At 32.1% G+C, this 25,797-nt stretch overlaps 1 protein-coding gene and 2 long non-coding RNA genes across 6 annotated transcripts; 1 reads left to right on the top strand and 2 right to left on the bottom strand.

Moving 5' to 3' along the window:
- Window positions 1–8: 8 nt before the first annotated feature.
- Window positions 9–1,459, bottom strand: LOC136272080 (uncharacterized). The gene is made up of 4 exons (XR_010709974.1): window positions 1,396–1,459; window positions 1,162–1,299; window positions 859–939; window positions 9–170 (listed from the first exon to the last, which is right to left on the bottom strand). It is a non-coding gene; the product is annotated as an uncharacterized lncRNA (long non-coding RNA).
- A 2,803-nt stretch (window positions 1,460–4,262) lies between these two features.
- On the bottom strand, window positions 4,263–8,078 carry LOC136272083 (uncharacterized). Its single transcript, XR_010709985.1, has 5 exons — window positions 7,934–8,078; window positions 7,784–7,845; window positions 7,235–7,375; window positions 7,050–7,133; window positions 4,263–4,405 (listed from the first exon to the last, which is right to left on the bottom strand). It is a non-coding gene; the product is annotated as an uncharacterized lncRNA (long non-coding RNA).
- A 5,307-nt stretch (window positions 8,079–13,385) lies between these two features.
- Window positions 13,386–18,745, top strand: LOC136272228 (uncharacterized). 4 transcript variants are annotated; one of them, XM_066073465.1, is made up of 3 exons: window positions 13,386–14,251; window positions 14,973–15,399; window positions 15,672–18,745. In XM_066073465.1, the coding sequence occupies exons 2-3, from the start codon at window positions 14,976–14,978 to the stop codon at window positions 15,683–15,685; spliced, it is 438 nt and encodes a 145-aa protein (XP_065929537.1). In that variant the 5' UTR covers window positions 13,386–14,251; window positions 14,973–14,975; the 3' UTR covers window positions 15,686–18,745. The 4 variants fall into 4 exon arrangements, with proteins under 4 accessions (XP_065929537.1, XP_065929534.1, XP_065929535.1 ...); XM_066073462.1 differs by having other exon boundaries at window positions 14,973–18,745; XM_066073463.1 differs by having other exon boundaries at window positions 13,387–14,199; window positions 14,973–18,745.
- Window positions 18,746–25,797: the final 7,052 nt, after the last annotated feature.

The raw sequence follows: 25,797 nt of genomic DNA, 5'->3' as shown, positions 1-25,797 counted from the left end.
TTTTTCTAGCACTCTGGTGTAAAGATATATCATCCATGTGCACAAAAACACGACCGTTATTCCAATTAGGGCAAATGTTAAAAAAGAAATCCTTTTAGATTTCTTTTTGCTTGGGACAAAATCCATTGAGCTCTTATTCGTACCATTTTTTATCCTGGCATTTGTTGTATCTGTAAATGGAATACAAAAGCGATTTATAAAAAGTGAAATAAACTTTCTCAAGCAGCGAAACAGATGTAAGGGTTCCTGAAACAAATAACAGATATTGAATACTTTTGATATGTTTTGTTGTGATCCTAAAAAAAATGGTATTCATTTGTTGGCGCTATGCAATGCATTAGTACAATTTTAAAGTCGCAGAGCATAAAAATTAAAGCAATAAATTTTATTGTTAACGATACCTGTACATTGTAAGCTACAATTAATGGAAATAGAAACAGTTGCGGAAGAATGTGCTAATGTATTCCCTTTCAGCGTTTCCTACATAATTTTGTTTTTTGTACATACCAAATAATAAATTCATTATCAAATTAGCTAGCACCATAGATTTTTCCTGTTTCTATTGCTTTTGTTTATTTGTGAAAGTGCTATGTTAATATATCTGAGTGCGCCAACGTACATTTCAAGCTATTGAAATGTTTAAGAATTTACTTCTTTACTTTGCTTGTAAATTTTTTTTTATATAATAAATGTAGATACTTGCAGAATTATATTTAAAATACATAAATAAAGCGTAAAGACGTTAACTAACATTAAAAGAAAAAAAAAATTAATGAATGTTATGATTGGATTTTAACACACTTAGTATTAATATGAACGAATTACATTAAAAAAGTTTAAAACGAAAACAATACTTACTTTTAATTTCAGTGAATGTATTGGCTAACTCGGCTGTAGTAGCCTGGTAGTCCAAATGCAGTGTAGAATAAATGTTATACACTGCAAAAAAATAATAATCAATTATACAAAGGTAATCGGTTTCTCTCTTTCAAAAAACATCCTCAATCTATTAAATCTGAAAAAATATATTAAACAGAAAACGCAAATTCTTTGGGGAAACATGATTAGTAACTATATCGTTGACTATTACACTATAGTATGATTAGATTTACTGCAAATAATGAAATTACATAGTAAGAAAAACGTGATGAAGAATAATACTTCCGAAAGACTGCGTACAGCCGTTGACATGGTCACAATATCCGACACTACAGACACAAACAGACTGACAGGCTTGTCCAAACGCTGGATAAGGGCACTTGATATCACATTCTGCTCCATAAAAACCCTTGGCACAGGCTATACATGACATTTGTAAAGTTTGATTAATTTTTAATCATTTTCTGCTATGCCGATGTTTTAAACTATATGTATTCACTTTTGATGAAAACTTACGTATACATTTGTTTGAGATAGGATCCAGCATATATCCTTCACAACATGAGATTCCCTTAATTCCAAATAAAAAATATTGCACATTTTATAAGTGGTTGCGTGAAACAAATTTGATCGGGATCGAACTCTCTAAAAAACATTTTCTCAATTAGTGTTAACATGTATCGCTTTAAACATATTTGTAAATGCGAAATTATAATATAATTCCTTTATCTTATCCAATTTGACTATTTTATTTCTTAAAAGTGAAAAGGAATTCATGGAAATTTTCAAAAAGAATTTATTACCTGGAAAATGTTTTATTCGACTGATACCAATTCTAGTATTCCAATCAACTAAAGTAAAGTTTACAAATAACAATTTCATAGACATGTGAATATTCAAGTATTCCAGAAATGATCGTGACCAAATACATACTCAAAAGTATTTTTACTTACCCATCACACAAATGAATAGAATTAACGTTGAACATTGTAAACAATATCACAAAACAAATGCCAAACATCATTCTAATATCTTTGCCAACTGAACATCGATAAGTCCACCAGAAATAATATTCTGAACTTAATAAAAAGATAGGATTAGTTCACTGTTTGCGAGTTTGTATCCTTGTTCTTTGTAAAGGAAATACAATACGGGCAACTAAAACAAATGTCGCTATGACAGGTGATAAGATCAGGAACTCATTATGACAAATACCAGTAGACTTTGAACAAACAAATACAGCGAGGCTTTATCATGTCATGTTCGTATTGAAAACAATAGATATAATTATTCACGTCCCTTTCGTACCAGTAAATGGCAGACATCTAATATAACAGTTGAGTTTTCCAATCCCATTACCCCAAAAGATAAATGCTACAAATTTTGCATGCATATGACAATCACATAACAAAATAAAAATCTAACATTTATTTGTCCATAATAATATAAAAAATATTATGGTTTCTGTTAAGTACAATGTATTTGAAAATATAAATGTCCTAGCAGTTGTCATGTTTTTTTTTTCTAGCAGCTGTTTTCATCATAAACTAGTATAAGCTCGACGTATATAACGTTTTGAATACAGTTTATCATATCGACAATTCTATTCTTGAAAACGGAAACTCACACAACTAAAGAACAAAGTTTTAAAATGTAGAGTTCTGAATAGATATAATAATGGTTTTATGTGGCAAGGCTAAATAGTGTAATATAAATGTCTTTTTATGAAAATCCTACTAGTAATGGATCACCAACAGACGCCCAGTCCTTTAATAGTAAACGTAATACACAATAGTATGATGACAATATTTGAACATTATACTAAAACATTGGACATAATAAAAAAAAACATCCAATATAACAGTGAAATATTATGACTATGATTTTAAGTGCAAAGAAATTTAAAAGTTGCGCTAAGTATTTGTCTGTGTTGCAGAAAAGGATTTATGAGACTATTTGGTACTATTATGCTATCATTATAAAACTCTTCCAAAGCACACGGAAACGACACGTTTTTTATCATATTTGTTAAACGTATTTCCTCCCATACCCGAAATGCTCTGATAGCATTACATGCAAAAATACAGATACATGTAGACTGGTATTTTATGTTTTATTTGTTTTATCCTTGAATTATGTTTCCTTGTTTAATTTCAAGGACACAATCATTTTATTTAAAGTTGTCCCCGTTAATACTAGGAGGTAGAGGAAATAAATGGGACTTCTTAATTTACAGAAAAGTATGTGTACATATATAAGAATTGTTTAGTAGATGATTTCTCTGTCTTCAAATATGTTTCAATCACTGCCAAATAATATTACATGTATGGACATATAATAAAAATCAAATGAAAGTTACCTATCGATATTTTAAAACATCGAATATTAAAAACAATTTGAGTTTGCTTCGAATACAGCTTGTCAAAAATTAACTCAAATATACTACAGTAAAGTACAGTTATTGGCAGTGTGTATATATATATATATATATTTCATTGGATAGATATTGTTGATTTGATTCTTGTATATATATGGAATATATTTTGGGGGTTTTCTTTTCATGAACGACATTATCAACTAAACTCAATGACACAATCATTGAATATCATTTTATTCTTTCTGCCAAATGTTTTTTTTCTGTGTTAAGCTTCTTGATCCAATTTTTAGATGGAAGTTTTTGTTAGCGAAACTGTGTATTTACCAGGTTTAAATGTATGGCAAAGCAGTATTTTCCCGATATTTTGAGTGACTCTTTTATGCTTAAATAAGGTACAAAGATTGTCTTTTTAAATTTACAAAACACGGTAACGCGTGATTTTGTCCCTTGACGACTTATGCCGATGTCGATGCCGGTATAATTGCATTATTGATTCGACATTTGAAAGCTTTAGAAAATAAGCATTGATTAATAACCTGTGTTACTTTTGTTTGCATGTTATCTGTTGTTTGTTTTCCCTTGAACCAATGTATAATATGCAGGATGAATAACCCCAAGCAGTTAGGGGACGTATTCAACCGATACCTTTTTATGAACATGGTAGTTACAATAAACTTTATTTTATTATATTTGTATTTTCCCTCCAAGACACAGATTTTGTTGATTTATTATAGGTGAAAGTCTATAACTTTCTTAGGTATATGGTTTGTATGATAAAGTTATTTGACAGAAATGCCCCCCCCCCCCCCCAAAAAAAAAAAAAAAAAAAAAAAAAACCAGCAGCTGATTAGCATAAACATTTTTTAACCTAAGTTTGATGCTGTAAAACGGCATATGCATTTGAAAAAAATATCAGATACTTAAGGATAGATAATGCATTCGCATGTTAACAGCATGCTAATTATACAATCCTAGTTACTTTAAAACGTTTTACTAACAACCGCGTGTAAAAGTAGGCAACAATTATTATAAAAGCAACAATTAAAAGTCCAATGAGTGCAAATGTAAGAAAATTAATCTTTTCACGTTCTTGGTTCGAAGTCTTACATGTTGTTGTTCCGTCATTGTGTGGTGTGTTATCAGGATAGTCTGCAAATAAAGATATAATTTAAGTCATTTTTAATTAATCATTTATAAATTAAAATGGGTTTCTCTCTCTCTCTTTCTCTCTCTCTCTCTCTCTCTCTCCGTATGTTTGCTTTGTATGTTTTTCTCTGTTTGGAGATCTTTTGAAGTTAAGCGGTCTATTAAACATAAAATACAAAACTGCAATGACGGTTTTAGTGACCAACCTAACGTTAGAGAAATATATACAATAAGCAAAAAGTCATGTCAACATCGATATCCAAGATAATTGTCCACATGTCAGAAAACTATAAATGTTATTAATATGATACAAATTTTCCTGATGAATATATCGTAATAACCGGACATTATTCTTGTAACATATTCGTGTTGACTTTGACTTCTTTATATCTACATGTGAGTTAAATATGATAAAGTTATGTCAAAATGCATTATAATTTTATTAACAAGCAACCTTTTTGTCAACATGCAAAATAACAGTATTGACAGGTAAATTATCTATTTCAGTATGATTCATATTACAAATGATAATGCCCATATGATTTAAAAGAAGTTTTCATGTCAACAAAACCATCTTGTATGATGGAAGATATGAGTCACATGTTAACTTATCTGCCGCATGTTTGCATAAATAATTCGCATGTTTCCATAACTGTGTTGCAGTTTTATTCATTTTTTAAGCAGACGCCACTAGTTGCTGTCTTAACTTGGACGCCGTGCTTCTGTTTGTTTTTTTAAGAAAGAAGTCTTTTCTGGTTTTCGACTTGTCAAACGTAAATTTGATTAATTGTTCATTAAATGAATATCAAAGAAAATGAAAAAAAGTATATTTTTCTTTCTTATTTATTATCATACAACTTGGCATAGAGAAACTAATCAATTTTAAGAATCTAACAAGGACTATATTTTTGGCCGGCGTAATATTGGCGAAGGAAAATATCACATGTTTTGCAATTGAGGATTGCTGCAATTAATGAGTCTGTTTTAGCATTTTAAAAACAATAACATTAATGTTTGATTTTTTTACCAATGTGAACTAATAATAGGTACTTGGGTTTAAATATATGTTTTTAAAATATAATTTGCCTATCAAATTACCTTTTTAAAGTGTTTTATAGATCCTATTCTATACATTGATTTTTGTGATGGTCAATATACCAGTTTTTCTGTCAATTTATATCTTTATATAAAGTCTTCATAATACATAAAAATCAGAAATATTTTATTATTGGATTCATAAAAAATAATCAAAACTTCAAAATTTAAGAAAACTAGAAGAAATGCGGGCTAAGCAATATCAATTTTAGCATAACTATTTATTCCAATTTAGTAGTATAATCTGATGACATTATGACATTCTGATGTTCTTTCATTTCATTGAAGAATAGAATCTTCAAATCTTAAATAGATGTCTACAGAACTACAAAGAGCTACATTTTTTTTTATCATCTTTTACGTTGAGGAAAAATGTAATGACTTTGACCTGACCTTTATGCAAAAACAAAAAGGTCAAATTTGAATAAACTGATAGAATCATTTTGTAATATGATCCGTTTGACTGTGTCAAAATTTCATGAATATCTTATTATAAAAAAGTATGTTTAATGACGAGAAGACTCCTTCCTTAAGTATGGTTTGAGTCTTCATATATATGCTCAGAGATCAAACTGTGTTTACGAAGTAATAGTTTATTGTTTGTTTAAAAATCATGATGTAAAATATCTAAAAGAAGGTGAAGTGTCTTTCAATATTTGCCCTTTAAAAAGTTCATTAAATCTGATGAAAAGTCACACATAATATATGAAAAACGATCATACAAAGTGCCAAGTTCAGCACTTTTATCATATTTTACACACACAAAAAATTGAATTTAAAATTTTGAAATTTTTCTAAGATGTAGTCAAAAATGATAAATAATGGCATATTTTCTCATATTTTTATGAAGGGGAAGTGTTCGAAACTGTTGCCTACTACGAAACAAAAATACTTTTTTGTAAAATGACATGATAAAGTGATAATATGTTTCATAGTGGGCGACGGCTGCGGTCATCGTTTTCTATTCACAATGACACTGAACATTTTGTGTCTTCTACTCAGTTTAGATTTTGAGAAAAGTACGAAAAAATGCACTGTTTATGACGTCACAAATACCCTTGAGAAAGTCTAAACAGATAATTATTAATAGATTCTTAATTAATAGGTATTCTTGTTGAAATAAATTGTAAATTTTATTTTTTGTAAAGATTTTAAACATCACTTTTAAACAGAGCAAAATATTACAGTAAATAACTGTTACCGTACCCACATGTGATTCAAATAATTAGATTGCACTGTTCTGTTGTGAAAGGGGCCAATTGAAAGTATTTGAGAGTTTCTAGGAAGTTTTAGTCGATTCGTGTTCAAAGTCTTAATAATTTAACATTTCCGCACTGAGCATTTCACAAACATATAATACATGTATACACAAAAAAGTCATTCTAAATTATAATTGAACATTTTAAGCGGAAATACTTTATATCTAAACCTGCTGGCTCTTTTATATGAATGAAAGCGTATTTTTCTGCCAGATGTTTTTGTAAAGAGCAAATACTAATTACTGCATACACATTCTTTTAATTACATTGATTTGATCTAAAAATTAATTTACTTTCAGAAATGCTGACTTTAGATTCCAATAGTTTTGTTGTAACCATCTTGTAGTCGAATTCTTTTAAATGAGTCGTTGGATACTCTGAAATAAGTGATGTATACAAAACTTAACATACAGCTGTGTGTTTGTAAATAGCTAAAATTGGCATATTAGATATAATGAAATTAAAATCATATCGATACCTGTTGACAGCCATTGATTACATCCATTGACAGGATCACAGACTTCGTCAATACAGTCACATCTCATTTGACAGTCTTCTCCATACAATGGATATGGGCACTTTATTTCACAGTTAAACCCCGTATGTCCCTTGCCACATGCTTGACAAAAAATAATGAAAAATGATTCGATTTGTGGCGTATTACATGTAGCCATATCACATGTAATTATACGGTTGGGCCACATTTTTCTATTATCAGTATTATCATTATTCAATCGGGCTAGTCAACAAAAAGTGAAGTTAGTTACAGTATAAACAAGTTAATTAACGATATACTTGAGCTACTCGTATTTTCACCCTTTTTTAACCTTTTTAAGAATTTTTACCTTTTATTTCATGATAAAGAGTCTGAGAAAGTCGAATATCTATTCAAAAATATGTATAAGTATTTTCAGTTTTCGCCTCTCAAATTGTAACATTCAACCTTTTGATTAGATTTGTGTTTATAAATTATTTGCACCAAAAAGCATTATTTTAGATGGGAAAGTTTTGAATGTCGTATATTTACCTATACACTTCTTTTGTGCAAGGTCCCACTTGAATCCGAAACAACATGAAGTTCCATTTATTCTGCAATAACAGTGGTTACAGTTTATTATTGTAGAATAAAGGCAATCCTCTCAATTATCGACAGTTCAAGCGATACAGTTTTACTTACCCTTCACAAATTCCTTCAGGCATAGTTTGAAAAGACTCAGACAGTGTGATATATGCAATACTAAAGGTCACTATATTTTCCATTTTGTACCTATGCATTTGCTTGAAATGAAACACGAGTTCTCTATCTGAAACCCTTCGAATTGATTTATTTCCCTGTTTGTTTGTTCCGTGTCCATAAAAAAATGTATGAATTACATGTAATTAATTTTGATTGCCATCTTGCAAACCAAAATTATTAAATCACATTATCGACGCGAAGCAGAGGTTGACAATGGTTACCCTCCCAAACAGGCACTGTTTCTTTTATTTTACTGAATGTCTTAATTTAAGAAAAATTAAATTGCTTTAAATTAGAGATGACGCGAATTCTACGGCGAACCAAAAGCTCAAAATATACGCGCATGTTACAAATTTGATAGGTTGTTTGGACTGAGTTTTGATAAAATTCGGCCACAATGTTGTTTATTTTTTTTTAAACTGAATCTTTCATTTAAGGTAATAGCCTTAAAAATTATTCTATATGCGACTAGATGGTGACGCATTTTAATATAAGATTGTTTTCTTATTTAAAAGTGTCTACGTCGTACGATTTATGCAGCTTTAACTTTTTAAACTTGAAAATGAAAGATAATTGAAATAGAAGAGATATTTCTTTTAATACGCAAAAGATGCACAATGCATGTAGCTAGGTTATATAAATTTTGATATCATAGCGAATGTTTCGCTATAAGTCAAGCATGAGAATAAATAAGAATATGATCAAAGCAACAATAAATAGTCCGATGAGTGCAAACATAAGAGATTTATTCGGTTCAGCAGGTTGATTCGACGTCGTACAGGTAGTTGTTTTATCAATATATGATTTGCTATCTGTGAATATAAGTTGATTGTTATTTAATTTCTTTTATATGAAATACTTCCTTTTTATGAATTATCCATCCATCCATCCATCCATCAATTAAATAAGTCTTATTTTAGCTAAAATACATTTTTACTTTCAAAGGTATTGACTTCAGACTTGAAAATGTAAGCTGTTACGATCTGGCGTTTAAGGCTCATGGAAGGACTGGGGTAGTATAGAAAGAAAAACAATAAATAAAACTTAAATTATATTTTCTCTTGTTAAACAATCCTGGTTTGATTAATTAACTCAACATAAATAAGTGATTATTTTAAAAGTAATAAACCTAATATTTGTTTTTTGTCAGTAAAAGATGTAAAGTGTGAAAAAGAAACAAAGCAATGTCTTTAAAAATTATATCCTATAAAAATAGTTCCACACAATATTGATTATTTTCAAAATATATTGGTAACTGTCACATCGTGACTTAGTTTTAGAAAACCTGAGGTAAAATGTTGCTTGTACAACTTTGTTTTATCGTTTAAAAAAAAAGTGATACTCGTTTCTCCTCTTAACTCAATCATTAATTGGATATTATTATCATACATTTAAATCAAAAATCATGCAAATCATTAATTCCGATCCCATAATTGATTTCAAAACTAAGCAAACAGTATAAAAAGACAAAATTAATTTTAAAAAACGGATTTTTTTGTGTTTGATTATTAAATTCAGAATCATTTTTATATTCTATCTTTAAAATTTATAAATACAATCTTCTACAAACGGATTTTGCTTGATTCTTAGTCATTTAAGTTTGAAATGATTAAAAAAAATATTATCTTTGATAACAAATGTATATCTAGTTTGGTGCACACATCCGTTGATATGGTCACATACTTTGTCAATACAGTTGCATTTTCTCTGACAGCCAAGTCCGTACGAAGGAAAGGGACATTTTTGCCTGCAGTTTGTTCCATTATATCCCTTTTTACACGCTAAATACATATTGTTTTGTACACAACAATGACCGAAATGTTTTATTGATATCGATAGGTAAACAAAATACAGCACAATATATGTTACTAATACTTATTCTGTCATCTGCCAAGTTTACAAAAAAATATTGCGCCGCGGTTTTGAAAGATAACAGAGATAAAGCTATTTATTTCATCATATTTTTTTTTCTTTTAAAATGGTGTATTTCGAATTTTTACCAACATTAAACTGCATTTTCCAAAAGAGCTATTCCAAAATGACATTCATGTAACGTACCAAAATATTTCTACGCTTAAACTAGTTTTTTTTATGTAAGTCTAGACATAAGTATTTTTAGAATTTACTATTAAAATGTTGTTGTAACTTGATAGTACATCTGGAAAATTTCCGAAATTCTCTCAAATATGAGTATAATCTACAAGGATATGTTAGTAGAGAAATACTTGTTCTCATGGACGTTTGATTGAAATCATATTTACGTTCAGAGGTTTGGACTTTGGGATTCAAAACTTCTGTTGTAACAATCTTGTAGTCCAAGCCTATTAAAGAAGTGTTCGGATCCCCTGAAGAAGTGATGTCTACAACATTTTACATGAAATTGTATAAAAGACGCAAATTGCATACTTGATATGCTGTAGTTTGAAGCATATGTACCTCGTGACAAATGTCTACAGCCATTGGCAGGATCACAGTCTTTGTCAATACAGGTACAATGTGACTGACATCTAAACCCATAAGAAGGAAATGGGCACTTGCTTTCACAACTTAATCCCCAATACCCCTTGGCACAAGCTAAAGATATAAGTATTGAATAATGAATATGATGTTTTCAGTTTGATGCGTTCTATCAACTAACCTATAAGATGGAGCTTTACTAAGTACCTTAGATATTATACATGTGTACACTATTGTTTATTAACAGAAACTAAAGTGATTTAAGTGTTACCTTATAAGCGATAGTTCTTATAAAATTTAATGCCCGGAAATCTTTATACATTTAATTTTGTTAATAATGTTGAAAGTTCATTTAATGCCCATAGTTGGTATTTTAAATTGAAACATTCAACCTTTTGTAATGCTTGAATAAAATATTAGCACATGAAAAGAAACATATTTGATATGCCATTTACACGATTAAATAGTTTAGTTCTTATATTTACGTAAACATTTTTTTTTCTGTAAGATCCCACTTGAACCCCATGCAACATGATGTTCCGTTAATTCTACAAGAAAAGTTTTTCTATAATTATGATAACAGACAAAAATTAGCAAAACCAGAAATGTTATGCTTCATAGTTTACTTACCCATCACAAGTCTTCGTAAGTCTGGCTTGAAAAGACCCAAACAGTATCATAAAAACAACGCATCCAGTCACTATTTTTTTCATGGTATTCAAACGTATGCGTTTTTAAAAGACACTCAAACTCAAGTCTGGAACTTTCAGAATGTATTTTTGTCCGTTTTAATTGTTCCGTGTTCAATAAATTATCCGATCGAATAGAAACATTGCAAATAGTGGCGAAACGTTTATGAAAATTAATAGTTAATTGAAAACGCATGTTTATACAATCCGACTTTTACCATGAATCCCGTTGCGGAACTATTTGATCGATATCCTTGGAACTTCATTCATGAAATAACTTTATTTATATGAAATAAATGACAAAACAGTTCAAAAGTATCATGCAGTAAAATGTAACTCTGTATAATACATGTAATATATAAAAAATGTCACTGCTCTTTTAATCAATGAATCTTTAAAAAAATATATAACATGTTGATAGTTACTGTATAAGAGTTGTTTTTTTTTTTTACAGATTCTGATTAATGGAGTGAACTTCCATTGTGTTTTATTTTGTAATTAATGACGAATAATCGACGATTCTATTGACTTAATTGCGTATTTTGTTTTGGTTTAGGACCTTTCCCCTTTGATAAATAAAAAAACAAAAGGACATGTGGGCTTGAGTACAATGGGGAATATGTATATAAAAATGAAACCAAATCGGACACAACTAGTTTAGTATCACGTGGTATGTATCGCCAAAATTCCACCATATGAGGAAAAACTTAGTGATCAGTGATAGCCAAATAATTCATTTGCATAATCGAATGTTAAAACATATCTAAGACTCCAAAGTGTGATGGTCGCGCCAACATCCGATGGTCTGCGTCAAACCCCGAAGGTATGATACGCTATAGTCCAAAAGTTAATGTAGCTTGCGGATTTGCTGACGCCACAAAAAATTTCGCACGAAACGAATGTTACGGATGACACATTTTGTCAAAAATTTCTTTTTTGGCCGATTTTTAAAAAAAGTATCAATTTTTTAAAAAATGCTTTCACTGTCTTCCGCAAAATAATTCTGCTAAGACCACCTTGTACCTGTATATTTTATAACCTTTATTCTAATAAACATGGAAATTACAGGAAACAGAAACTAAATGAGTGTATCAATATTTTGACGGAACACCATTTAAATATTAATCATTATTTGTAGAGTTTATCCTGTCCGTTTCAGTCAGTGATTGATTTTGAATTTTGGAGTACCCACAATAATTGAAATTGATGCATTAACATTACACCAGATACAAAATTCAAACTCAATCACTGACTCAAACGGACAGGATAAATTTATAAACTGGACTTATTTTTTTAATTAGTGATGTGATAAGTATTTTATTATTTCATAAAGTTTATCCAGGAGGGATTCAAACATATACTTAAAACGGATAAACTTAAAAAAAATAATGCTTTATATATAAATGGTGTTTCATCAAAACATAAAAGCACCTTCCATTTTGAATTTGGTATCTGGTGTTTTAATTTGTGAATGCATCAATTTCAATTGTTTTGCTTTCTCCATGCATTATGGACGATGCCATCACAGTGTATAACCACAGTTTATAACTATTTCAATGGTAAAGTCAAATACTAAAAACCACCCTATCATTGTTTATTAAAAAAAAAAGAAATTAAATTTCAATTACATAGATACATACATTGATATCGATTATCTTTTAATGTCATTAAAAAGAGCATTACAGATTCTCTAAAGGCAAATGTGACTTTCACAATTTTAGTACGGATTTAGCATTCTCTTATTATAATCAATTATAATATTATAACGTCAGATTCCTTCTCACTACCTTTGAACATATTTTCCTTAAAAGGCCTTTTCGCCGTGTTAAATGTCAATTGATACACAGAAACTCGCATCATATTCAAAAAAAGGACATGATAAAGTTTTGATAATTTATATCTAAGTTTTTCGAAATCAGTTCTTTCTTCTGCTAGTAGAACTTCCGTCTTGGTTTGTTAGTTTCGAAGTCTGATGATCAGATAATATATGGTTAGTAGTTTTCGCACGAGGATAATTATAAAAGATATTGACGTATAAATAGGGTTTATTTTGTAAATAAAGCAATTTATGTTAATCCTTGATTTATTAATTGTTATATCTTATTGTTTTTAATTACATACCATGTTATTTATACTTGTGTAACATTTTTTAAGGACTTGCGTAGTTGTTTGTTGTACATCACCGTTTTTATCCGGTCGTAAGGTTTTCTATTACCGTATGCAAATTCTATGACCGATCAGCCAATCAGAAAGCCGCACTCTCTGGGGCTATTTTTACATTCTTTGTTTATGCTAGGGGAAGCTGCACCGATATTTTTGATCGTTCAAGACAGAGCTTTAATTTTATTTTCATGCTTGTGCATGGGTGGAATTTGAGTTATACTTAGATACTATCTATCTGGATACAGTATTCATTCGTCTTTCGGGACTTTCAGGTCAGTATTTTTGACTCTTTTACTCGTTCCAACATCTAGGCGTGTGTTTACGTCTTTTACCAAGATGGCGGGAACACCGAGGGCGAATGGTAGAGACCCCCTGCGTGTAACTTTGGTGGGTCATTCCTTCATACGTCGCCTCAGAGATTTCATGAACAATAGTCCTGAGGACAACAATCTACGTTTAAATCGGGATCAATATTATGTAACTTGTGTGGCAAGAGGAGGTTTGACAATTTCTAGACTTTGTGCACTACGTGAGTTTACCTATTTTGTTGCGCGACCCAACATTGTGTTCATTCAAATTGGAGGAAATGACCTGTGCTGCAGCTCCCCTAACATACCCAAATAGGCGCAAGAAATCCTTTCGTATGCGCAATATTTGTTGCACGGTTGTAACGTACAACATGTAGTGATTGGACAAATTCTCAGGCGCAATTCCCAACGCGTGTCAGCAGCATTCAACTCGGAGGTGATTTCTCTGAACCTTCAACTCGCTTCGGCGTGTGCATTACATGATAACATTTCCTTTTGGAAGCACCGAGGTTTTTTGGGCGTCCCTTGATTTTCTGTCTTCCGACGGAGTGCATATTCGTGAAGACATGAATGGGAAATACTCCAGAAAGTATATACAAAGCATTAAATCTGCTTTTCTGCATGTTACCCAATACCTTTAGGTGGGGTTTTTTAGTTCACAATTATAGCAAACAGCTATCTACTTGGAATATTATAAAGAAAATGCATGTAATTTTCTTGTAAATTGTTAACTTATTTTATGTGTAATGTTTTGTCGCATTACTCCACAAGTTAACATTAAGTTTTCAATACTTACATCACTTCACTTGTTTCACTTTATTAAGGTCTATTTGCCTTAATCTGACTTTGGTCAATTATTATGAGTTTGTGCTTTAAATTGCAAGTGTGTGCCTGATTTGTTCTTATTACATTAAGTTTATTTGCAATTCAAGTCTGCTGCTTGATTCCTATAATTTACTGAGTATGCGCTCAGTTGTTCATTTATGCGAATCCGAACACATTGGTTGTGTTTTCCCATGCTTACTGAACTAAACAACTCAAAATTTCCTGAGTATGAGCTCAGTTTGTTTATTTGCACAGAGTTTGAGCTCTTCTATCAATTATCATAACCCTTATGAACTTTTGTGTTCGGTTATTTATCTGCACAGAGTTTGAGCTCTAAAGTGCCATTGCATTTAGGCACAAATTTGTTCTACTTATTATCATTGTCTTGAAGCAGTATCAATTGTTGCCAAATTTTTATTATTTTTTTTTTTTTTTTACATTGAAATACTAGATTTCTCTGGGTATGAGCTCAGTTTGTTTCTTGCTGCAGACTAACAGCGCTTCTAAATTATTGATTGTTACTCTCTTTTTCCTTAGACAATGCCTCCAAAAAGAAGTAGACGACCTGTTTTATCAACAACATCACCACCTCCTGAGATTGATCCACCCTCTAAACGACAGAAGAAAGGAAGTCAAAGTCAAAGTTTAACAATTGACTATGATCTGCTCGCCGACGCGATCCTGAAGAAACAAAACCAATTCAACCCAAACCCATCAACCATAGTACATCACAATGTGCCACCACCAGTCACTGAACAAATCAGCACATCCTCAGTAGTGCCAAGCGGAAATGCATGCGAACAGAATCACCCATCTGCAGTGTTAAGCCAAAATGACACCATCCCAGCAAGTCAAACTGTGTCACTACAGGTATCATCGGAGCCTAACCAACAACCCTGCCCTCAACCCTCCGTGGAGCCAGACACACTATCAGTCCCTGCAGTGCTAAATACTTTATTTGGAGGTGAGTCAGCAACCAACCATGACCCCCAACCCCTAAATTTCTCCAACAATATTCCCCTGGGGGCCACTGTGTCAGCTAAACTTAAGCAAAAAATTTGGGACAACTCATATTTTGATATTCGGCTGTTGCTCCCCAATCAACAAGATGACAATTTTTCTGTGTCAGTTGAAAGAGGGGCAATTAATTTCCAACAAGGTAAATTTCAAAAATTTCCCATTTCCATTAACCAATGGACATCAGCATTTCTCATATATGCAACCATCTTCATTCAGAAAACACCTTCTGATGCAGCTCATCTCTTTAAATACATCTACATGATCAGAGACATGAGTTTTACCACCAAGACCGACTCCTGGCGGTATTATGATGAAGAGTTTCGTAAATTACGACAGTCTGCCCCTTTGCCTTGGCAAGAGCCATTACAGGAGTTAGTTATGATGGCAAATCTTCAACCCTTTAAATTTCGTCCCTCAAACCAGTCCTTTCTTGCAAAATCCAAATCCAACAACTTTCAAACCTCCAAAGCAAAATTTTGCTACTCATTCAATCAAGGACAGGAATGTAGATCTGACCCATGCACCTACAAGCATGCCTGTCAGTACTGTAAAGAGCAGCACCCTCGGTTCAAGTGCCCCAAACTCCCCTCAAATGAGGAACGATTACCCTCAAAAAATGCCCACTCCAGTAAAGCCAGAAATTCTTAAAGCATACTTAGAGGGTTATGATCAAGACTTAGCAAACTACCTCATTTCAGGCTTTACTTATGGTTTTCAGTTAGGCTGCCTTAATACCCCTTCTTCAACCCCTTCCAAAAACCATGGGTCAACTAATAAACATCCTGAAATTGTTCTTAACAAAATTAAGAAAGAACAAAGTTATGGTAGAATATCCGAGGCATCTACAAATCCCCAATACCCTAATCTGGTCATCTCCCCTCTGGGAGTGGTCCCTAAAAAAGCTCAAGGCCAATTTCGTTTGATTCATGATTTATCCTATCCTGAAAATAACTCTGTTAATTCTCAAATACCTGCAGTTAACAGCCAGGTCTCCTATGACTCAATCGACACGGTTATAAACCTTGTCAAACAGTTTGGTAGTGGAGCTTTGATGGCAAAGTGTGACATTCAGGATGGATTTAGGAATATTCCCATACACCCCGATGATTATCATTTACTGGGTTTTATGTGGGATAATTTGTATTATTATGACAAGTGTCTCCCTATGGGTGCCAGTAGCTCATGTCAGATTTTTGAAAAACTAAGCAGTTCTTTACAGTGGATTATGCTCAACAAATTTTTTGCCAAAGGCATGTCTCACATGATTGATGACTTTTTCTTTATTGGCCCTCCTGCATCCAAAAGCTGTTTTCAGATTTAAACAATTTCATTACTCTTTGTGACAGAATAGGAGTCCCTTTGAACCCAGATAAAACTTGTCTCCCAACCACAAATATTATCATTTATGGTATTGAAGTTGACTCTATTGCAATGGAATGTCGTTTACCAAATGATAAAGTATTGAAAATTCAAACCCATTTAGCAAACATGTCTCATCGTAAAAAGGTCACTTTGCATGACCTGCAATCTCTCATTGGTTTGCTCAATTTTGCATGTGTAGTCATTGCACCTGGTAGGGCTTTTCTACGTAGGTTAATTGACCTGACTGTAAAAGTTACCAATCCTCGGCATTTCATACTCCTCACATGTGAAGCCAGAGCAGACATTCAATGTTGGCTTCAGTTCATTTCACATTTTAATGGCAAGTCTGTTTTTCTGAATGACACATGGTCCTCTTCTGACCATCTTACATTGCATACGGATGCTGCATCTACAAAAGGTTATGCAGCCGTTTTAGGTTCAACTTGGTTTGCATCTGAATGGTTAGAACCATTCAAACAGTTTCACATCACAGTTTTGGAACTTTTCCCGATTGTGCTAGCTCTAGAGATGTGGGGTTCCCAATTTCAAAACCACAAAATTTTATTTCTCACTGACAATGAAGCAGTGGTGGCAATTATCAATAAAACTTCAAGTAAAGACAAGACAATCATGAAGTTAGTAAGGAGATAAGTTATTTCTTGTTTACAAAATAACATTTTTTTCAAAGCAAAACATGTCCCTGGAAAATTCAATGTGTTAGCTGACAGATTGTCTCGCCTCGAATTTCAGGAAGCACTAACTCTTGCACCATGGCTGAACAAAACACCAGTGCAAATTCCAGCCAACCTACTTCACATTTGAGTACCACAGCCCTAGCTTTGCTTCATTCCTCACTTTCAGAGTCAACAAAGGCTTCATATAAGCGCAGCTGGATGCTTTTTCAACAGTTTTGTTTACAAGGAAATGTAAGCAATAAATTACCAATATCTGAAATTACTCTTTGCAATTTTATTGCTTATCTTTTCGAACAAAACTATAGCCCATCTTCGATTACCTCCATGGTGTCAGCTATTAGCTATGTTCACAAAATTTTTAACATACAAGACCATTCCCAATCATTTTTGGTCAGAAAAATTATTTTTGGGGCGAACAAGTCGGCAAAAGCACCTGATTACAGACTACCGATCACATCTTCAATTTTAGTCAAACTAGTCAATGCCCTGCAATTTACTATTCCAATTTTTTTTCAATAGACTCTTGCTTCAATGTCTTTTTTTTGTAGCTTTTCATGGGTTTTTTCGCATGGGGGAACTGATTGCTAAAACATCATCAAATCATGCATGCATAATTCAACGGAAAGATGTTAGTTTCAATGGAAACTCTTCAGTTAAATTAATATTGCGACATTCAAAAACCATGCATAATACCCACCCTATAACCATATCTCTCTCTAAAGTCTCCCCACCACAAGTTTGCCCAGTCACAACCCTCCAACTATATTTGTCCGCTCACAAACACAGTAATGGACCCTTGTTTCAATTTCATTCAGGTTCCCCAGTATCTTATCAATTTGTTTCAACTAACCTTCAAAACACTGTGAAGTTTATAGGGCTTAATTCACAATGGTACAAAGGTCACAGTTTTCGAATAGGAGCAGCCACTGAGGCAGCTAAGCGAGGACTTTCACAAATTGAAATTCAAAAACTTGGTAGGTGGAAAGCAGATGCTGTACAAAAATATATTCGCATTAATTCCTTACTTTGTTAGTTTCCTTGTCCTATTACAGTGTTCATTTAGGTTGCTGACTTGCCGTCCAATCCGTTTGTGTATTGTGTTTTTGATGTTCAGCATTTGTCTGCATCAAAGTATTTGACTTGTCTTTACCTCAATTATGTATTTTTTAATCCATTGTAGTTCCTGGTTTTTTTTTCTAAGTTTGCATATCATGTCCAGCAATTGTCTGAATCCAACTACCGGTATTGACTTGTTTTTACCTTAGTTGTGTGTCTATCAGTTCAATACAGCTGGTTTTTTTTTTATTATCTATGTTTATATATCATGTTCAGCAATTGTCTGCATCAGATTTCAGGTTATAATATCTGTGCTTTGTTGTAAGCCTACTCCACAATTTTTAAGAAATATATAATTTGATTACAACTTGATGTTTTAATCATTTTTCCTGATGGCTAGGAAACGATATATTTTATATTCCTTTCATTTTTGATGTATGCCATTGTTGTATTTTGCTTTCCATCGTGCATTGCTTTCCATGAATGTCAGGTTCAGCAATTGGCTGTCTGGCTTTGTTACTCTTATATATTTTTTGGTGCTGTATTGTATTAACTTTTTACAATGGTACTCAATATTTTACCAAGGCAACATTTTGAGTGGTGCTTCAACCTTTCAGGTTGATGGCCTTTTTTAATGCACCACTTTTGTTTCCATTGTATTTCATTAATGGTAGTTTTTTAGCATGTGAACTAGTTTTAGCAATTTTGCGGATGGGAGTCCCCTATTGTTTTTTACTCTCCAATTTGTTTTCTAGTCAAATGTTCGGGGATCTTCCAGCCGCTTTTGTTTATGTTTATATGTTCTATAATTTTGCGTCATTTTTAAATAAATGACAAAATTTTAACAATCAAGAGGTGTTACTGTTTTTATTCAAATGGAAACAAACAAGCGTCAATGCTGCCTTGAAAAGTAAAGAAGGGGTTTAACATAAATAAAGTTATGGAAACAATTAATTATGCATCATAGATTTTACATGAATATCAAATACAGTGCCATGCTGTGATATTAGATGTTGGATATCTGTAATCAATATTACATGTAAACAACTTTACTTTGTTTACAAATGGTACAATCAATAAAAGATTAACTGTTCTTGATTGAAATAGACATATACATGTAATTCTAATTGACTCGGTCATCTAAAAAAATGGAATGTTTTACTTAATTCATAACATGTAAGATCTCTAGTAGTTGAGTCTGTACGAAGAAAACATGCAATATAAATTACAGCTTTTCCTGTAAAAAAAAATGTACATAATCCAAATGCATGTAAAATATAATTCTATGGGGTTTTGACAAACATGCTAAAAAAACAGTATACTATGCATTTTCTTTAAAGAACTCATTCGTATTGCAATGACGTTCACCTATCTGCTTATATAAAAACACCTAAAGGGACGCATTTTGACGCCAATGATATTGTTAAAATATATCATATTATGACATTTTACGTATACATGTATGCATTACATGTACCTGTTTATCAATATAAAAAAGCAAACATGACTAAATATCCTTCAAAATTTATGTCAAATTAGTGGTTTTGGAAAATGATTGAGGCAATTTTTTTTAAAAAGACACAGCTATTAAGTTCATAGTAAAGATTTATTTTAGCTTCTTACTCCTGAGAGGAATCTGATTGATGATTTATTAAAAAAGGAGCTGATTTTTAAAAAAAATAATCATTTAATCTATAATATATATACACCTTTTATGTATAATAAATAGGACTAATCTTTTTTTATGTCTATTTGGCGTTTTTCTAGCATTTTGATGTAAATATATATCATCCATGTGAACAAAAACACGACCGTTAGTCTGATAAGCGCAACTTTAAAAGAAAAAAATCCTTTTAGATTCGTTTTTGTTTAGGACAACACCCATTGAGCTCTTATTCGTACCATTTTTCATTCTGGCATTTGTAGTAACTGTAAAAGGAATACTAAAGCAATTTACAAAAGGTGAAAAAAACATGCTTAAGCAGCAAAACAGATATAAGGGTTCCTTAAGACAAATAACAGATATAGAATACTTCTGATATGTTTCGTTGCAATTCTAAAAAAAGGTATTCATTTGTTGGCGCTTTGCAATGCATTAGTACAATTTTGATTCGCAAACTCCTGATACAATGTAAGCATAAAATTAAAGCAATTGTTAATGATACTTGTACATTGTATGCTACAATCAATGGAAATAGAAACAGCTACGGGAGAATGTGCTAATGTTTTTCCTTTTAGCGTTCGTTTCATACATAATTTTATATACCAAATAATAAATTCCATATCAATTCAGTTAGAACCATAGGTTTTTTATGTTTCTATTGCTTTTGTTTATATGTAAAGGGCTATGTTAATATATTTTACTGCGCCAACGTACATTTCAAGCTGTTGAAATGTTTAAGCATTTGCTGTTTAGATTTTGTTTTATAAATAATAAATTTGGATACTTGGAGAGTAACATTTAAAATACATGAATAAAGAGTAAAGACGTAAACTAACATTAAAAGAAAAAAAATCAATGATTTTTATAATTGGTTCTTACCAAACTAAGTACACATATGAACGAATTACATAAAAACATAACTAAAAAATAGTTATAAAAAGTTTAAAACGAATACAATACTTACTTTTAAATTCAGTGAATGTATTGGCCAACTCGGTTGTAGTAGCCTGGTAGTCCAAATGCAGTGTAGAATAAATCTTATATACTGCCAAAAAAAAAACCCCCAAAATAATCAATCATTCACATGTAATCGGTCTCTCTTTCAAAAAAAATCCTAAATCTATTAAATCTAAAAAGAAAATATTAAACAGCTAGAACGCAAATTCTTTGGAGAAAAATGATAAGTAACTATATTGTTGACTTTACCACTATAATATGTTTTGATTTACCGCAAATAATGAAATTACATCTTCTGAAAAATTAAGAAACAAAAGGCCCGTGGGCCACATCGCTCACCTGAACAGCAGTTCCTTGTGACATTCTATTTCGTAGCATATGCTTTTTTTTCCCTATTCCTAAACATTGACACCTTTATGGGGCCCCAGTATTGGTCCGAGGTTTATAGTTGGCTTTAACAACATAAATAGTAACATAGGAATGAAAATGTGTAGCACTGTGGCGAAACTGCACGTACAAAGCCTGAAAAAATGAACGTAGAAGAGTTCCACATCAAGAGGAATAACTCTCAGACTGTACAGAACAACATCAAGAAAGATAATTTTTTGTTCCACTACATTAGAGTTTACACAATTTGAGGATCATTGCATAGTAATCTCACAAATTGTAGCATTATAGTTCTCGAGAAAAACTTTTAAAAAACATTTTCAATATATCTTTCTAGGTTAAACTTTGAACCCATCTTGGGGCCCCAGTATCAGTCCAGTACTAAAGCTTTATTTATTTGGAATCTACATTATTTAAGGATGCTTGCATAGTAATCTCACAAGCTGAAGCATTATAGTTCCCTACACAAGATTTTTAAACATTTTCCCTCTATATTTCTATGCTAAACTTTGAACACCTCTTGGGGCCCAGTATTAGATCGAGGGTCACGGCTTTTATTATTTCGAATCTACACTATTTAAGAATGCTTACGTTATCTGACAAATTGAAGCATTGTAGTTCTTGAAAAGAAGATTTTAAAACATTTTCCATTTATACTTCTACATTTAACTTTTAATCCAGCTTGGGTCCCCAGTATTAGTCCAGGGGTCACTATTTTAAAACTATCAAACCTACATTATCCACGGTCTTAGGCATGCTAGTAATTTCGCAAATTTAAGCATTGTAACTCTTGAGAAGAAAATTTTTTAACATGTTACCTTTATATTTCTATAATAAACTTTGACCTCCTCTTGGGGCCCCAGCATCGGTCCGGGGGTCATGATTTTACCAATTAAAAATATACATAAGCCAGGGATGCATGCATAGTAATTCCACAAACTATAACATTGCAGTTCTTGAGAAGAACATTTTTAAACGTTTCCTTTATATTTTTTAAAATGATTAAATTTTGAACCCCCCTTGGAGCCCCATTATTTGTCCGGGAGTCACGATTTTTCAAATTAGAATCTACATTACTTAAGGATGTACATGTATGCACAGTAATATCCCAAACTGTTGCATTATAGTTCTTGAGAAGAAGATTTTAAAACATTTTTCTATATATGTTAAAATTTAAACCTTTCCTGGGGCCCCACTTTTTGTCCGGGGTCACGATTTATACAAATTAGAATCTTCACTATATATAAAACCTTTTGTGTAAATATTTGCATTTTTGGTGCAGAAGTTATTGAGAAGAACATTTTTAAACATTTTTCCTATGTAGTTCTATGTTAAATTTTGAACCCCACCTTGGGCTCCAGTTTTGGTCCGAGGGTCACGATTTGTACAATTTAGAGTCTTCACTATACATATCAAAGGCCAGAACGCCCACAACGGCCTCAGGCTGAAATTTTCTTTAAGATAGGTATCATTAATTTAAATTTCTGTATCTATAGTCGTATATCAATTAATATCAGAATAAAAATATTTTGTGTCACCAAATTCGTACATATTATAGTATTTTTGCCAAGCAGACAACATACAAATACACATAAAACATGGGTTCATCAACAAGAGTTCACAATAGCCCTCGCCGTGCACTGGGACACATCCGTCTTCGACCAGGGTGCCCGCGGAGATCCGTGCAGGTGTCACTACAATATTAAATTTTACTATATATTCTTACCAAAGTTGCACAACTTTACATACAGATTAAAAATTCAAAACGAACTTCTCGAAAAAATCCTCTTGACATATTTTTAAACAATGCTTCTAGCAAAATACACACGTGCATCCGGCAAGGCGTGAGCCTTTGTTTACCTCCAAGTTACACATGTGTTTGCAAATCAAGCCCGGGCCTTTAACCCCCCCCCCCCCTCCGGAAATAATACACATCAAAAATTCAAATGACCTCGCATTATTACAAAACTGGGATAGTTAGACCTCTTACACATTGTTTTTTTTTATCTTATAAAAAATGTGCTCCTGTTGCGTGCGGAAACGCCCCGAATTCAAAGGAAAATTCGGGAATTATTTTGCCTCAGCCATGTCAGTGAAATACTGTTATGACACCTGCACGCGCTGTCTGAGTTAGGTCGTACTTACAATAAGTCCATAAATACCACAACATGCAACTATATTTTTATATGCAATTTTAACGTCACCATGTGACTGTATACTCAGGACATTTCCTTATAAAATACGTGGTGATGCATTTGTAATACAATGAATCATAACTCATCATGGTTTCAAAAATCGAAGAAATGTCAAAGTTCATAATATAAATAAATTATCTTCTTTCTGCTTCAAACACTCTTTGAAAAAAATTTACGGGTCCATCATTTGTATACGAGGATAACACATAAACAGTGTTTCCCTAATTATAATAAAACATACTTGTTTTTAAATTGAATTCCCGTGTACAACAAGATTATCTATGGTATGGTTGTTTACAAATAAATCCACACCACGTGCGTTGATCTGCCGTATCTATAATGCTCAACCAAACTAGCTGCATTCTTGCAACAAAATCACAAGATAAATTTATCGCTTATAATTATTTTGGAGACCCTGCCCGATAAATAATAATTTTATAAATTTATTTTTATTTTTATCGGGCACGGTATCCAAATAAAATGTAAGCGATGAATTAAAATAATATTTAGTGAATTTTTACACCTTATCGTACAAATGTATCCATCCGTCATTTCTTATTTAAACATTCAACCTTTTATACTTATGCAATGAGTTGTCTATAATCAGGGAGCCACAGGTGGGTTTTTTGGTGCAAAATTTAGTTGAATAAATGGAACAAAAGTCTTCTAAACATTTTTCCTATGTATTTGTATGTTTAACTTTGAACCCCGCCTGGGGCCCCAATTTTGGTCCGGGGGTCACAATTTTTACAATTTAGAATCTTCACTATACATACAAGCTTTTGTGTTAATATTGGCATTTCTGGTGCAGTGGTTCTTGAGAAGAAGATTTTTTTAACATTTTCCTATGTATTTCTATGTTAAACTTTGAACCCCGCCTGAGTCCCCAGTTTTAATCTGAGGGTCACGATTTTTACAATTTAGAATCTTAACTATATATACAAGCTTTTGTGTAAAAATTGGCATTTCTGGTGCAGTGGTTCTTGAGAAGAAGATTTTTAAAGACACGCACCCTTTACTCACTGTTTCGCAATTATCTCCCTTTTGAAAAGGGCTGTACCCTTTATTTTAACAATTTATAATCCCCTTCTCAGAAGGATGTTTGTACCAAATTTGGTTAAATTTTGCTTAGTGGTTTTTGAGAAGAAGTCGAAAATGTGAAAAGTTTACAGACGGACGGACAGACAGACAGACGGACGGACGAACGGACGGACGGACGACAGACAACAGGTGATCAGAAAAGCTCACTTGAACCTTCGGTTCAGGTGAACTAAAAACGTGATGAAGAATCGTACTACCTGGAGACTGCGTACAACCGTTGGCATGGTCACAATATCCGACACTACAGACACAAAACAACTGACAGGCCTGTCCAAACGCTGGATAAGGGCACTTGATATCACAGTTTGTTCCATAAAAACCCTTGGCGCAGGCTATACATGACATACATGTATGTAAAGTTTGATTAGTTTAAAATGAAATGAAACAATTATTTTATGTTATGCCGATATTTTATACGTATTCACTTTTGATGAAAAGAAACTTACATACATATAATATGCTGTTTACTCATTTTATTAAGATACAGATAATCCTTATAAGACTTGATTTCTACTTGTATGTAAGATAAAACAGGTTTTGTTAAAACATAAAAAAATTTCAATATCAAGTGTAAGTGTTAACACTAACATACATCTCCTACAACATATTTGTAAACGTGAAATGATAATAGAATTCCCCTATTTGAACAAATTTGATTTTTTTTCTTAAAAATGCAAAGGAAGACATGGACAATTTCAAAATATTTTTTTAACTGAAAAATGTTGTATTCGACTGATACCAATTGTAGTATTCCAATCAGCTAACGAAAAGTTTAAGAATAACAATTTCAGTAAATTCTCAACTAGATAAGTTTTTAGGATTGAGCTAATCTCATAGACATGTGAATATATGACCAGATCCATGCTTAAAAAATATTTTTACTTACACTTGACACATGGATAGAATTAACTTTGAGCATTTTAAAC

Source organism: Magallana gigas, chromosome 10, assembly GCF_963853765.1.
Source record: "Magallana gigas chromosome 10, xbMagGiga1.1, whole genome shotgun sequence".
NCBI classification, from domain to species: Eukaryota; Metazoa; Mollusca; class Bivalvia; order Ostreida; family Ostreidae; genus Magallana; species Magallana gigas.
Note: the sequence above shows the minus strand (reverse complement) of the source record. Positions and strands in the feature narration are given on the sequence as shown.

Excerpts from the sequence above, each read along its gene's own strand:
- LOC136272228 (XM_066073462.1), top strand. The coding sequence starts at position 14,976 with ATGCCTCCAAAAAGAAGTAGACGACCTGTTTTATCAACAACATCACCA.